The 14,659-nt window shown below is 41.5% G+C and overlaps 1 protein-coding gene across 1 annotated transcript in view; it reads left to right on the forward strand.

The window, feature by feature from the left end:
* The window catches only part of smn1 (survival of motor neuron 1, telomeric), a 28,914-nt gene that overhangs the window by 11,520 nt on the left and 2,735 nt on the right, over positions 1-14,659 (forward strand). Inside the window, exons 6-8 of the mRNA XM_041186305.1 lie at positions 8,806-8,877; positions 9,738-9,851; positions 12,943-13,008. Coding sequence (XP_041042239.1) covers positions 8,806-8,877; positions 9,738-9,851; positions 12,943-12,996 — 240 coding nt within the window. The 3' untranslated portion in view covers positions 12,997-13,008. The remainder of the gene's footprint in view (positions 1-8,805; positions 8,878-9,737; positions 9,852-12,942; positions 13,009-14,659) is intronic.

Here is a 14,659-nt window from a genome sequence, read left to right on the forward strand (position 1 = left end):
CTCTTTATTTCATTCCCCCCCCTCCCATGTTGCCCCCTTTTTTGTCTTTGACCTCATTGCACTTTTTGAGCAGTGAGCGCCCCAAGTGAGATTTTTTTAAAACAATGCACGCAATAGGGATGAAACTTGACTACCAGGCCCATATGCTAACACTTTCTAAGTATTGTTGAACTATATTTAAATTATTGTGATGGTTTTGGTTGTATGTACAAAAAACGTAGATTGATTTTTTTTTTGTGGGTGTTGTTGGCAAGGCCAGCATTTTGTTGCACATCCCAAATTGCCTTTGACATGGTGGTGAGCAGCTGCCTTGAACCACTGCATCCATCTGGTGCAGGTACACCCACAGTGCTGTTGGGAAAGAGAGTTCCAGGATTTTGATCCGGTGACAAAGAAGGAATGGTGATATAGTTCCAAGTCAAGATGATGTGGCTTGGAGGGGAACTTGCAGGTGGTGTTCCCATGCACCTGCTGCCCTTGTCCTTCTCAGTGGTAGAGATTGCGGGTTTGGAAGGTGCTATCAGAGGAGCCTCGGTGATTTGCAACAGTGCATCTTGTGCAAGGTGCACACTGCTGTTACTGTGTGCTGGTGGTGGCGAGAGTGGATTGGGATGCTGATCAAGTGGGCTGCTTTGTCCTGGATGGTGTTGAGCTTCGTGTTGTTGGAGCCGCACTCATCCAGGCAAGTGGATAGTATTCCATCACACTGTGTGTTCTGATGAAGAGTCAAATTTGCCGTTAACTGTGTTTCTCTCTCCACAGATGCTGCCAGACCTGCTGAGTATTTCCACCGCTATCTTTTTATTTCAGTATTCTATCACACCCCTGACTTGTGCCTTATAGATGGTGGACAGGCTTTGGGAAGTCAGGAGGTGAGTTACTCGCCTCAGAATTCACAGCCTCTGACCTGCTTTTGTAGCCACAGTATTTATTTGGCTGGCTCGGTTCCATTTCTGGTCAATGGTAACTCTTGAGTGTGGTGTTAGTGGGGAATTCAGTGGTGGCAATGCCATTGATTGTCAAGGGGAGAAGGTTTGACACTCTCTTGTTGGAGATATTCATGGCCCAACATTTGTGTGGCGCGAATGTTACTTGCCACTTTGCCTAAGCCAGAATGTTGTCCAGGTTTTGCTGCATACGAAAATGGACTGCTTCAGTATCTGAGAAGTTCTGAATGGTACTGAACATTGTACAATCATGAGCAAACATCCCCACTCTGACCTTATGAGGGATGGAAGGTCATTGATAAAGCAGCTGAAGATGGTTGTACCAAGGACACTACCCTGAGGAACCTCTGCAGCAATGTCCTGGGACTGAGATGATTGACCTCCAACAACCACAACCATTTACCTTTGTGCTAGATATGACTCCAACCATTAGAACATAAGAAATAAGAGCAGGAATAGGCCATCTGACTCCTAGAGCCTGCTGCAACAGTCAGCAAGATCATGGCTAATCTGATGTGGCTCTAATTCTACTTTCCTGCCTGTTCCACGTAACCTTTGACTCCCTTGTTAATCAAAAATCTGTCTAACTCAGCCTTGAATATATTCATGACCCAGACCCCACTGCTTACTAGGGAGGAAAATTCCAAAGACTGGTGACCTTTCAAGAGAATTTTCTCTTCATTGCCATCTTCTCTGGGAGATCCCTTTATTGTGAAACTGTGCCCCTGGTTCTCGATTTCCTCCAGGAGGGGAGACATCCTCTCAGAATCCTATGCTTCAATAAAATCACCTCTCACTCTTCTCAATTCCAGTGAGTATGGCTCAACCTCATAAGACAACCCCTTCACCCCAGGAATCAACCAAGTGAAACCTCTCCATAACACCATAAGATGTAGGAGCAGAGGGAGGCCTTTCGGCCCGTCAAGTCTGCTCTGCCATTCAATGAAATCATGGCTGATCTGATAATCCTCAACTCCACTTTCCTGCCTTTTCCCCATAACCCTTGATTCCCTTACTGATTAAAAATCTGTCTATTTCAGCCCTCAATATGCTTAACGACCCAGCTTCTACAGCCCTCTGCGGTAAAGAATTCATTAGATTCACTACCTTCTGAGAGAAGAAATTCTTCCTCATCTCACTTTTAAATGGGCAATCCCTTACTCTGAGATTATGCCCTCTGGCCCTACACTCTCCCACAAGGGGAAACAACTTCTCAGCATCTACCCTGTCAAGCCCCCTAAGAACCTTATATGTTTCAATAAGGTCGCCTGTCATTCTTTTAAGCTCCAATGAATACAGGCCCAACCTACTCAATCCTGCCTCATAAGAAAACCCCCTCCATACCTGGGATCAACCTAGTGAATCTTCTCTGGACGGCCTCTAATGCCAGTATATCTTTTCTTAGATAAGGGGACCAAACTAACTAGTGACTTATAAAGTTTTAGCAAGACTTTGCTATTTTTATATTCTATTCCCTTTGAAATAAAGGCCAACATTACACTTGCCTTATCGATTACCTGCTGAACTTGTATGTTAGGTTTTTGTGATTCATGCATGAGGAATCTTAAATCTCTCTGTGCTGCAACTTCCTGCAGTGTCTCTCCAGTTAAGTAATATTCAGCTCCTCTATTCTTCCTGCCAAAGTACATTACCTCACGCTTTTTTACGTCATATTCCATCTGCCAAGTTTTTGCCCATTCACATAGTCTATATCCCTCTGTAGACCTTTTGTCATCTTCACCACTTGCCTTCCCACCTATATTTGTCATCCACAAACTTGATAGTACATTCACTTCCCTCATCTAAGTTATTAATATATATTGTAAATAATTGTGGCCCCAGCACTGATCCCTGTGGCACTCCACTAATTACAGGTTGTCATCCTGAAAATGTCCCCCTTATCCCAACTCTGTATTCTGTTAGTTAGCCAATCTTCTATCCATGCTAATATACTATCCCCAACACCATGGGCTCTTATCTTTTTAAGTAGCCCTATGTGAGGTACCTTATCGAACACCTTTTGGAAATTCAAATATATTACATCTACTGGTTCCCTTTTTTCTATCCTGTTTGTTACCGCCTCAAAGAATTCTAATAAATTTCAGGCCTGATTTCCCCTTCATGAAGCCATGCTGACTCTGCTTGATTATGTTATGCATTTCTAAATGTTCTGCTATTACATCCTTTATAATAGACTCTACCATTTTCCCGATGACAGATGTTAAGCTAACTGACCTGTTTTTGTCTTCCCTTTTTGAATAAGGGTGTTACATTGGCAGTTTTCCAATTTTCTGGGACTTTTCCAGTATCTAAGGATTCTTGAAAGATTACTATCAGTGCATCCACCATCTCTGTAATGACTTCCTTTAATATCCTAGGATGCAACCCATCAGGTCATGGGGACTTATTGGCCTTTAGCCCCATTAGTTTCCCTAGTACTTTTTCTCCAGTGATTTTTATTGTATTTATTTTTTCCCCCCTTGTTTGCCTCTTTATTACTTAATGTTTTTGGAATGCTATTAGTTCTTGTACCGTGAAGACTGATGCAAAGTATTTGTTCAACTCCTGTGCCATTTCCTGGTTCCCCATAATTATTTCCCCAGCCTCATTCTCTAGAGGGCCTATGTTCACTGTCCTCTCTCTTCCTTTTTACGTATTTAATGAAGCTCTTACTGTCCGTTTTTATATTATTTGCTAGTTTACCCTCAAAGTTTATTTTCTCCCTCATTTTTTGGTCACCTTTTGTTGGATTTTAAAATATTCCCAATCCTCTGGTTTACCGCTAATCTTTGCCACGTTGTATGTTTGTTCTTTCAATTTGATGCTATCTGTTTCTTCCTTGCTTAACCATAGTTGGTTTATCCCCTTCCTAGAAACCTCCTTCCTCACTGGGATATATCTTTGTTGTGAGTCATGAACTACTTTCTTAAATGCCTGCCATTGCCCATCCCAATCTTCTCTGCTAAACTCCTTTCCCAGTTCTCATTCCTTTGTAATTACCCTTATTTGAGTTTAGCACAGTTATTTCCGACCCAAGTTTCTCACTCTCAAACTGAGTGCTAAATTCAACCATGTTGTAGTCACTGTTTCCTGGGGGACCTTTTACTCTGAGATTATTTATTAAACCTGCCTCATTACACATTACCAGATCCAAAATAGCCTGATCCCTGGTTGGATCCACAGCATATTGTTTTAGGAAACTGTCCTGAATACAATCTATGAATTCTTGCTCATGGCTACCTCTGCCAATTTGATTTTCTGAATCTACATGAAGATTAAAGGCACCCATGATTAATGTACTGCCATTTTTACATGCCCTCATTACCTCCTGATTTATTCTGTGTTCTACAATATAGCTACCGTTAGGGGCCTATAGACCACTCCCACCATTGTTTTCTTTCCCTTGTTATTTCTTACCCCCACCCATATTGATTTTACATCTTCCGATCCAAGATCATTTCTTGCTATCATATTTATTCCATCTTGTACTAACAAAGCTACCCCACTGCCCTTTTCTTCCAGCCTGTCCTTTTGAAAGAATCATACCCCTGAATATTTAGTTCCCAGCTTTGATCTCCTTGTAGCCATGTATCCGTAATGGCTATAAGATTATATCCATTTACCTCTCTTTATGTCGTTAATTTATTTTGTTCCGAATATTACATGCATTTAAGTAAAGATCTATTAATTTTGTCTTTTTACCATCCCCCCCACCCCCTTTGACCCTATTTGTTGCTTTGTTGCTTTCTTTTCTTGTTTGTACACTCTTTCCCTTCATTTCACACTCTGGGTATCATTACCTAAATAGCTACTCTGCAATGCTGCCATATCCTTTTGCTTTGTAAGTGTATGTATCCTCTCTTCAGAATCCCCACCCCCTCTATTTAGTTTAGAGCCCTAGTTATTCGATTCGCCAGGGCACTGGTCCCAGCACGGTTCAAGTGAAGCTCGTCCCACTGGAACAGCTCCCTTCTACTTCAGTACTGGTGCCAGTGCCCCATGAACTGAAACCCATTCTTTTCACACCACTCTTTGAGCCAAGCATTTAGCTCCTTGACTTTATTTATCCTATGCCAGTTTGCTCGTGGCTCAGGTAGTAATCGTGAGATTATTACCTTGGAGGTTCTGCTTTTTAATTTAGCTCTTAACTGTTCAAATTCTTTCAGCAGAACCTCCTTTCTAGTCCTATCAATGTCATTGGTACCAACATGGACGACAAGAACGGGATCCCTCCCCTCTCACTCCAATTTCCTCTCCAGCACTGAGGAAATGTCCTTAATCTTTGCACCAAGCAGGCACCACAGCCTTTGCGATTCATGGCTGCAGAGAAGCAGTATATATTCCCCTAATTATACTGTCCCCTACCACTACTATGTTCCTATTTCTTCCCCTCCCTTGAATGGCTCTCTATACCATGGTGCTGTGGTTAGTTTGCTCATCCTCCCTGCAGTCTCCGCTCTCGTCCAAACAGCTTGCAAGAACCTCGTAACTGTTGGACAGCTCAGGGGGCCAAGGCTTCTCAAACGCTACCCTCCTCGGCTCCCATATCTGTTTCTCCTGCAGTCACATCCTCATGTCCCTGATCACAGACCAAATTTGAATTACCTAATCTGAGGGTTGTGACCACATGCTGGTGCAAAGTATCCAGTAACTTTCCCCTCCCTGATGTGGTGCAATGTCGGCAGCTTGGGCTCCAACCCCTCAACTTGAGCTGCAAACACTTACTACAGATGTATTTGCTCTGGATCACCTTGGTGTACAGCAGTCCCACACGCTGTAGCAGCAACACATTACCTGTCCTGCAATCGCTATTGTATTTTATTTAATTTATTAATTAATTACTCTAGTGTCCCCCTCTTTACCCTATACTGGTGCAAAAAAATAATTACGGTATCGATCCTAGACTTAAGCTATTTTTAAGAAAGAGGAAAAAAGGCTGGAGATGTAAACACAAACTAAAGACCTTACTTTTATTTTAAAGCCTAAAAATATTCTCCAGTCCTACTCGCCAATCAGCTGCTCTCTGCGCTCATTTCCCTCTTGCGCTCTTTAGTAGCCTCTCGTGTCTCTCTCTCTCTGCTCTTTTGTGGCATCTTGCCTCTCTCTCTCTGCGCTCTTTAATGCTCTGAATTGCCTCCAGTGCAATTATATGCCTCCTTTAAGTAAGGTATCCAAAACTGCACACAGTGCTCTAGGTAAGGCCTAACCAATACCCTGTACAGTTATAGCAAGATTTCCTTACTTTTATACTCCATCCCCCTTGCAATAAAGGCAGATATTCCGTTTGCCGCCTTAATTGCTTGCTGTACCTGCGTGCTTTTTTTTTGTATGTACTCATGTACAAAGACACCCAGATTCATCTGCACCATAGAATTCTACACTCTCAATTTAAATAATATTCCATCTTTACTATTCTTCCTGCCAAAGTAAACAATCTCTCAATCTTTCCAGGATTGTTTTCCATCTGCCAAATTTTTGCCCACTCACTTATTCTATCTATATCCCTTTGCAGACTTCTATCCTCCTCACAACTTGCTCAGTGGAGAGTTTTTCCCCTGATTCCGATTGACTTCAGTTTTGCCTGGGCTCCTTGATACCACATGCAGTCAAATGCTATCTTGATGTTGAGGGCAGCCGCACTCACCTCCCTTTGGAGTTCAGTTCTTTTGTCCATGTTTAGGCCAGGAATCAAGTAGCCTTGACGAAACCCAAACTGAGCATCGGCGAGCAGGCTATTGCTGTTAGTGTTGCTTGATAGCATTGTCAATATCACCTTCTATCACTTTGTTTGAGAGGAGGCTGATGGGGTGGTAATTGCCAGATTGGATTTCTCCTGCTTTTTGTGGACAGTCCATATCTGGATAATTTTCCACATTGCTGGTTAGATGCCAGTGTTGTACTTGTACTGGAACAGCTTGGCTAGTGATACCGGCTAGTTCTAGTGCTCAAGTCTTCACTTTTGCCAGGCTGTTTTTCAGGGCCCACCAGTGCCTTCAGCTGTTTTCTTGATCTCACATGGAGTGAATCAAATTAGCTGAAGATTGGTATCTGTGCTGCAAAGGATTCTGAAAAAGGCTGAATAGTTGACTGCCAGCTTTTAACCCATTGAGCTGTGTAGAATGATTAGGGAAGCTGAAGCCAACAATTTTTCAGTTATAAAAGATTAGGAGAGAGAGTTTTTTTTTAAATAAAAAATTGTTGCATTTTATGGAGGGGAAAAAAAGCTGGGAAAAATTAATGAATGTTTTTATTCCACATAAGTGCCAGGCAATGACAGTTAGCAATAAGAGAGAGACTTAACCACCTTCCCATGTCATTCATTGGTATTCCATTACCAGATCCCCCATCATCAACCTCTGGGAATTTTGAGGGGGTGGTGGTTTCACCATTGACCAGAAACTCAACTGATCCAGCCACAGTCGTTCTCCAAATCCTTCTCCAGTTACCTACCTACTTGGACATGTATCAATGTTCCTTTTGTTGATGCTGTGTCAGACTCCTGGGACTCCCTCCCTAACAGCATTGTGGCTACACCTATGCTGCGTGAACAGCAGTGTTCGAAGATGGTGGGTCACCACTATCTCCAGGGCAACTAGCAATGGACAATAAATGGTGGCCTTGCCAGAAGCACCCATACCATAAACATTGATTTAAATTAAATTTGAAATGTTCGTGACTCGTGTAAGCTGTCGCTTGGTTTAGTGAATATTTAGTAGACATTTGGGGATCAGACAGCATTCTGTGATAGAGCTAGATGAGTGAGTGGAATGAACAATCTTTGTATTAAGACATTTAATGTTTAGAAATTATTGGCAGACAACATTTAAGTAATTATTCAGTAGGATAAGCAAAATGTTATTTGGGATGTATTAACTATTTATGCACTGTGGAAAATAAACTGGGAGAACTAGAACCAAATATCATTTTACAGGAAGATCTAGCCTCAATAGCATTAATAGAAATCAGGACACAGACCAGACAAGAATTGTAAATAAGCATTGTGATAGAATCTATTTAGAAGGTGTAGAAAGGTGAATGGGCGACATTGGTAAAAGAGGGAAAAGGTTCAGTAAAGGGGATTGATAAAAACAACATGACACAGACAGTTGGAATGGAGTTTTTTTTAATAAAGGCCTTGTTAAAGGGTGTATCACAGGACTTGGAGAGGTGACATAATGGTAATGTCACCAAGATTAGTAATCCTGGGGTTCAAATCCCCTCACAGCTGGTGGAATTTAAATTCAGTCAATAAATCTGGAGTTGAAAGCTAATGTCAGTAATGGTATTTTAAACCATTGTTAATTGTCATTTTTTTTAAAAATCCATCCGGCTCACTAATGTCCTTTTAAGGAAATCTGGCCTACGTGTGACTCCAGACCCACCGTAATGTGTCTGACTCTTTAACTGTCTTCTGAAATGGTGTGGCAAGCCACTCAGTTCGAGCACAATTAGGGATGGGCAACAAATGCTGGCCTAGCCAGTGGCGTCCACATCCTGTAAAATAAACTTTTTAAAACTCCAGATTGGAGGAAGCAACTGAGAGACAATATGAAGTCAAATTAGAGAGATGGATGGGAATAACAAAAATTATTACTCTAGGAGATTTTAATGACTCTATTTACCAACTTGGAACCAATTGAATAGTGAAAGAGATTGGAATTCTTAATGTGTATGGTACTGCTTCCTCAAGCTAGCGGAAGATGGAGATATGTGTTTGGGGACAGGATGGATGAATGTGATTAGGAGTATTTGCCTGCATGGAGGATGACATGGACTGGTTGGGTTGAATGGCCTGTTTCTCTTGTATCTCCTATGTATTTCCATATATGAAGTAAGTAATTTTTGTTGTTCTCTCCAGCCTGGTGCGAAGTTTCATGGCCCACCACCTTTCCTACCTGGTTGGTTACCAACAGTTCCAGCCGGACCACCGGTGAGTGAATTTCTTGCTCGTTATGCAGTACCAAAAACAGTGCGGATAGACCTCTTGGGCTGGCTGCTGTGTATAACTAATTGCAGTTTTGTAGAGGAGATGACAAATACTTTGATTTGTATATAGCATTTTTATGCCTATGTGAATGGTATTTTTGAGTGTTTTGCTGACTTTTGAGCAATAGTGTGTTTTGGTTTTGAGTCTCAATAACATGAAATTTGGTTAGACTTGCTTCTCTTCTGTGCCTCCTTGCATCACAAGGAAAACTGTACAATGGATCTATATATCAGTCTATTTATGAACATAAAATGAGCTCAACTTAAAAATGCTTTATTTGTAAAATGTTGTAATATGTCTTCAACTTTCATTGGTTGTACTGGTAACTATCAAAATAGTCTAATCTTTGGTTTCTAAATTGTGTGGTTTAACTATTTCCATAATTTAAATTCTTGATGGACTTACTTTAACAAGTTGTGGAATATAGTGGTGCCACTCTTCTTTCTTTTATAGTGCCCAATCTTGCTTATCTCATTCAGTGAGAGTTTTCTTAGACCATAGTTGTAGGATGGGAGAGGGTATCTGTCTATTTTTTAATTGAGGTGCACGGACAGGAGGAGGGAAAAAATTGCTATTTTTGTGAAAGAAAAGTTGAAATCTGACCAATACGATAGAACATAATCATCTTTAGTTTATATAATCTCATATGTATTTTTTTAAAAACAGATAAATCGTTTGCTTGAAAGAGATTGTCAGCTTGTTCTGAAGTTGTTTTTGAAGCCTGAAATGCAGAGACAAGAATTTTCTTTGAAAATTTTAAGTCCGTCTTTCATGAAATGAACTTTATTTTTTTCCAAATGTAGTTAATTCCTCCTCCACCTCCAATGGGTCCAGATTCAACTGATGAGGATGATGAAGCTTTAGGAAGCATGCTAATAGCATGGTACATGAGTGGCTATCACACTGGTTATTATTTGGTAAGTACTTGTAATCTAAAAGAGAACTTTTTAATAAAACTTTTAGTCTTCAATTGTATTAGCTATGTACAAGGACCATTCAGTGAGTTGCTCACAACTTAAGTATTTGCACAATTCTTCACCTACCTTGATTTTCTTTTCTATAGTCTTAAGGTTTTAATGTTCATGTGTCACTTGCCAAGAATTTTTAGAAAATGTCATTCCAGTCACTCAAGTTTATATAGTGAATAGTGGAAGTGTACAGATGAGTAAAATCACAAATTCAGTTCCCTAATGTGTATTCTAGGTGATTTCTAGTGAGACAACAGTTAGAGCTTCACTGCTTCTGTGTTGCTGGAGGGTAAACTTTGTCCATGTTTATGCTCCGTGCCTTTATCCAGTTTTCCCTGTAATCATCTGTGAACCGTAGATTTGAATAGGATTGAGCTTGATTGCATTTTCTTCCCTGCCCCTACCCCTGCCTTGATCAAATAGTGCCCTAACACAAAACCAAAATTCTGCAGATGCTGGAAATCTGAAATATGAACAGAAAAGGCTGGAAATACTCAGCAGGTCTGGCAGCATCTGTGGAGAATGAAACAGAGTTCATGTTTCAGGTGGTTGATCTATTTTCAGAACTTTCAACCCTGTCTAGGTTCACATGTGACTAATGTGCCTGAGGGATTGTAGTCACACTAAATCCTGGACTCAATTAATAATTAGGAGCGTTTTTGACTCTGCTACTAAAAAGTAACCTAAGGATTTATATGAACAATTTTTCTAAAATAAGTTACAGGAATGGTGATTACAAATGAGATCTGAATGCTTTAATAAGTATATTAGACCAATCAAGATAATTCAAGCTTTGTCACTTAACATGTCTATCTTAATACACTAAGTTTCTCCTAAGGGTAGAAAAAACAGCTGTCACACAGCAATGTTAATATGCAGTATTAGATTTTACAACTTTTATTTAAATAAAAAATCAAGTTGACTTGCGTCTGCAGTAAATTGACTTCAGTAGATTCTACCATTTTGTTGCAACACCTGTTTCATCATACTCTTTTGTCATCAATGCAACTGTGTTAAAATTGTAGGCTAGAGGTGTTTGGACAGGAATGAGATGCCATACGTCAAATCTTCGTAACTCTTGATTTTCAAATATCATTGTTTTTACCCCCTTAAAAAAGAGATAAAGCAAAGCCATTTTTACTTTTTATCATTTCACCTTGACTTGTGTTGGCTGTGAGTATCTTGCATCAATCTATGTGTCAACTTTGGCTCCAGTGCTTTCAGCTCTGAGTTAGAGGTTCATTGTGCTCTGGAATTGTGCTTGAACCATAGCCTAAAGGCCAGGAAACAATATGGAATCAGTAGCTAACATTGTCAAGTTTGTGCCAAGAGATGACTACACCATCCTCCTCCACTGTCATTCCGCCGCCATAGATAGTGGCATATAAGTCGACCTGCCAGATAACAACCCCATTTTTCTGGCCCCAAATCATGTTTTAGCATATGCTCTGCGTTTAAATCAACTCCCTTTTCAGCTCTGACATATTATACTCGCATTAGTAGTCAGCCACAATTCTGAAACGAAAATGCCACATCTGATCCAGAGTGTAATCCTTTAAGATAATGCCAAAGCGACTTTAAATTAATTTGATTAACTTTGTCAAATGCCAAAGGCATTAATTTGATAGATTGTAAAATACTTTCATTGTGGTTAAAGGTATTTTTGTTCAATTAATTTATTCAACCATATTTCAGTTAATTTGAATTACCAGCATTATGCTTTTGTTTTCACATTTCAAAATGGCAGCCACCCACACCAGTGGTTCACTTTTTATACTCTGCCTGTAAGTTGACCCCTGTTTTTGGGAGGATTTTTGGGGACTTCAGAGGTCAACTGATATGCTGACATGTACAGTAGGTGGGACTGCTCTCACCTGGTTCCATTCTTAGCTATATAATCTTAGCCAGAGTATTACTTGCAATGATTTCTCTTCCTATTTCTACACTTAACTCTGCTGATTCTTGCCCCGCGCGACCCCCCCCCCCCCCCACCCCACCCCGAACCACAATTTCTCATCTACATGCTGTCCCTTGATGACATCATCCAAAAGCACAGCATTAGTTTGCACATGTACGCTGACAGCACACTGCATTTTCTCATCACCATCTCTCTCGACTCTTCCACTTTTGCTAAATTATCAGACTGCTTATTTTGAGATCCAGTACTGGATGAGCAGAAATTTCCTCCAATTAAATATTGGGAAGACTAAAGTCATTGTTTTCAATCCCCACTCTGAAATCTGGTCCCTAGCTACCAACTCCATCCTTCTCCCTGGCAACTGTTTGTTTGAGTATAAACTAGTCTGTCCACAAGCTGGTTGTTATATTTGACCCTGAGATGAGCTTCAGACCACACATTTGTGCCATCACTAAGACTGTCTATTTCTACCTCCATAATTTCACCCCTGTCTCAGCTCATTAGCTGCTGAAGCCCTCATTCATGCTGCCTTTACATCTAGACTTGACTGTTCCAATGCACCCCTGGCTAGTGTCCCACGTTCTACCCTCTATAAACTTGAAATCGTCCCAAATTCTGTTGTCCATGCCTTAACTTTCACCAGGTACTCCAGTGCATGCTGACCTATGATGGCGCCTAGTCAAGCAACGTATCGATTTTAAAATTCTTATTCTTGCTTTCAAATCCCTCCATGGCCTTGCTCCTCCTGTTTCTAATCTCTTCCAGCCTCACAGCCCTTTGAGACTATCTGCACTCATCTAATTCTGGCCTTTTGCGCATCGATTTTTAAGTACTCCACCATTGGTGATTCAATTGCCTAGGCATTGAGCTGTGGAATTCCCTCCCTGTACGTCTCCGTTTCTCTACTTTGCTTTTGTCCTTTTAAGACACTCCTTAAAACCTACCTCTTTGACCAAATCTTGGATTATTTCACCTAATATCTCCTTATGTATAATATTTCATTTTATGATGCTCCTGTGAAACACATTGGAACATTTTATTATGTTAAAGGTGCCATATAAGGATGTCATTGAAGTTAAAGACAAGCCTGACACTGGTACTCATTCTGTTTTTCCCCTGCAGGGTCTCAAGCAAGGGCGAATGGAAGGGGGCATGGGGAAGAGTCCCCGTTCTTAGTTTGTCAGAATGGTGAGCTTACATATCTTAATCACTTTTTGAACGTATCCTGAGCCTTGCTAGGATACAGTTTAAGATGTTATCAAGCCTCTGCTACTTCATTATGTATAAGCCTAGATGATGAGACTCTCCAAGCTATTCAACAATGGAGGGGATTGGAACCAAATCAACTCTCCCCTTGTCCAACATTCACATGCTCTTTCCTGCACAGGCCACCAGATGAGAAGCAGGAGCTCTGGCTGACTCTTGATAACCGTGACCTAATCCAAGGGAATGAAGCCAATTGTAGAGCCCCAGTTGTTGTGTTCAGGCTTACATTTGTAGCTCAAAAACAAAAACAGAATTACCTGGAAAAACTCAGCAGGTCTGGCAGCATCGGCGGAGAAGAAAAGAGTTGACGTTTCGAGTCCTCATGACCCTTCAACAGAACTTGAGTTCGAGTCCAAGAAAGAGTTGAAATATAAGCTGGTTTAAGGTGTGTGTGTGGGGGGCGGAGAGAGAGAGAGAGAGAGAGGTGGAGTGGGGGTGTGGTTGTAGGGACAAACAAGCAGTGATAGAAGCAGATCATCAAAAGATGTCAACAACAATAGTACAAAAGAACACATAGGTGTTAAAGTTGGTGATATTATCTAAACGAATGTGCTAATTAAGAATGGATGGTAGGGCACTCAAGGTATAGCTCTAGTGGGGGTGGGGAGAACATAAAAGATGTAAAAAAAAAAAAAAAATTTTTATATATAATGGAAATAGGTGGGAAAAGGAAAATCTATATAATTTATTGGAAAAAAAAAGGAAGGGGGAAACAGAAAGGGGGTGGGGATGGGGGAGGGAGCTCATGACCTAAAGTTGTTGAATTCAATATTCAGTCCGGATGGCTGTAAAGTGCCTAGTCGGAAGATGAGGTGTTGTTCCTCCAGTTTGCGTTGGGCTTCACTGGAACAATGCAGCAAGCCAAGGACAGACATGTGGGCAAGAGAGCAGGGTGGAGTGTTAAAATGGCAAGCGACAGGGAGGTTTGGGTCATTCTTGCGGACAGACCGCAGGTGTTCTGCAAAGCGGTTGCCCAGTTTACGTTTGGTCTCTCCAATGTAGAGGAGACCACATTGGGAGCAACGAATGCAGTAGACTAAGTTGGGGGAAATGCAAGTGAAATGCTGCTTCACTTGAAAGGAGTGTTTGGATCCTTGGATGGTGAGGAGAGAGGAAGTGAAGGGGCAGGTGTTGCATCTTTTGCGTGGGCATGGAGTGGTGCCATAGGAGGGGGTTGAGGAGTAGGGGGTGATGGAGGAGTGGACCAGGGTGTCCCGGAGGGAGCGATCCCTACGGAATGCCGATAGGGGGGGCGAAGGGAAGATGTGTTTGGTGGTGGCATCATGCTGGAGTTGGCGGAAATGGCGGAGGATGATCCTTTGAATGCGGAGGCTGGTGGGGTGATAAGTGAGGACAAGGGGGACCCTATCATGTTTCTGGGAGGGAGGAGAAGGCGTGAGGGCGGATGTGCGGGAGATGGGCCGGACACGGTTGAGGGCCCTGTCAACGACCGTGGGTGGAAAACCTCGGTTAAGGAAGAAGGAGGACATGTCAGAGGAACTGTTTTTGAAGGTAGCATCATCGGAACAGATGCGACGGAGGCGAAGGAACTGAGAGAATGGGATGGAGTCCT

This window comes from Carcharodon carcharias, chromosome 4 (genome assembly GCF_017639515.1).
Source record: "Carcharodon carcharias isolate sCarCar2 chromosome 4, sCarCar2.pri, whole genome shotgun sequence".
Lineage (NCBI taxonomy): Eukaryota > Metazoa > Chordata > Chondrichthyes > Lamniformes > Lamnidae > Carcharodon > Carcharodon carcharias.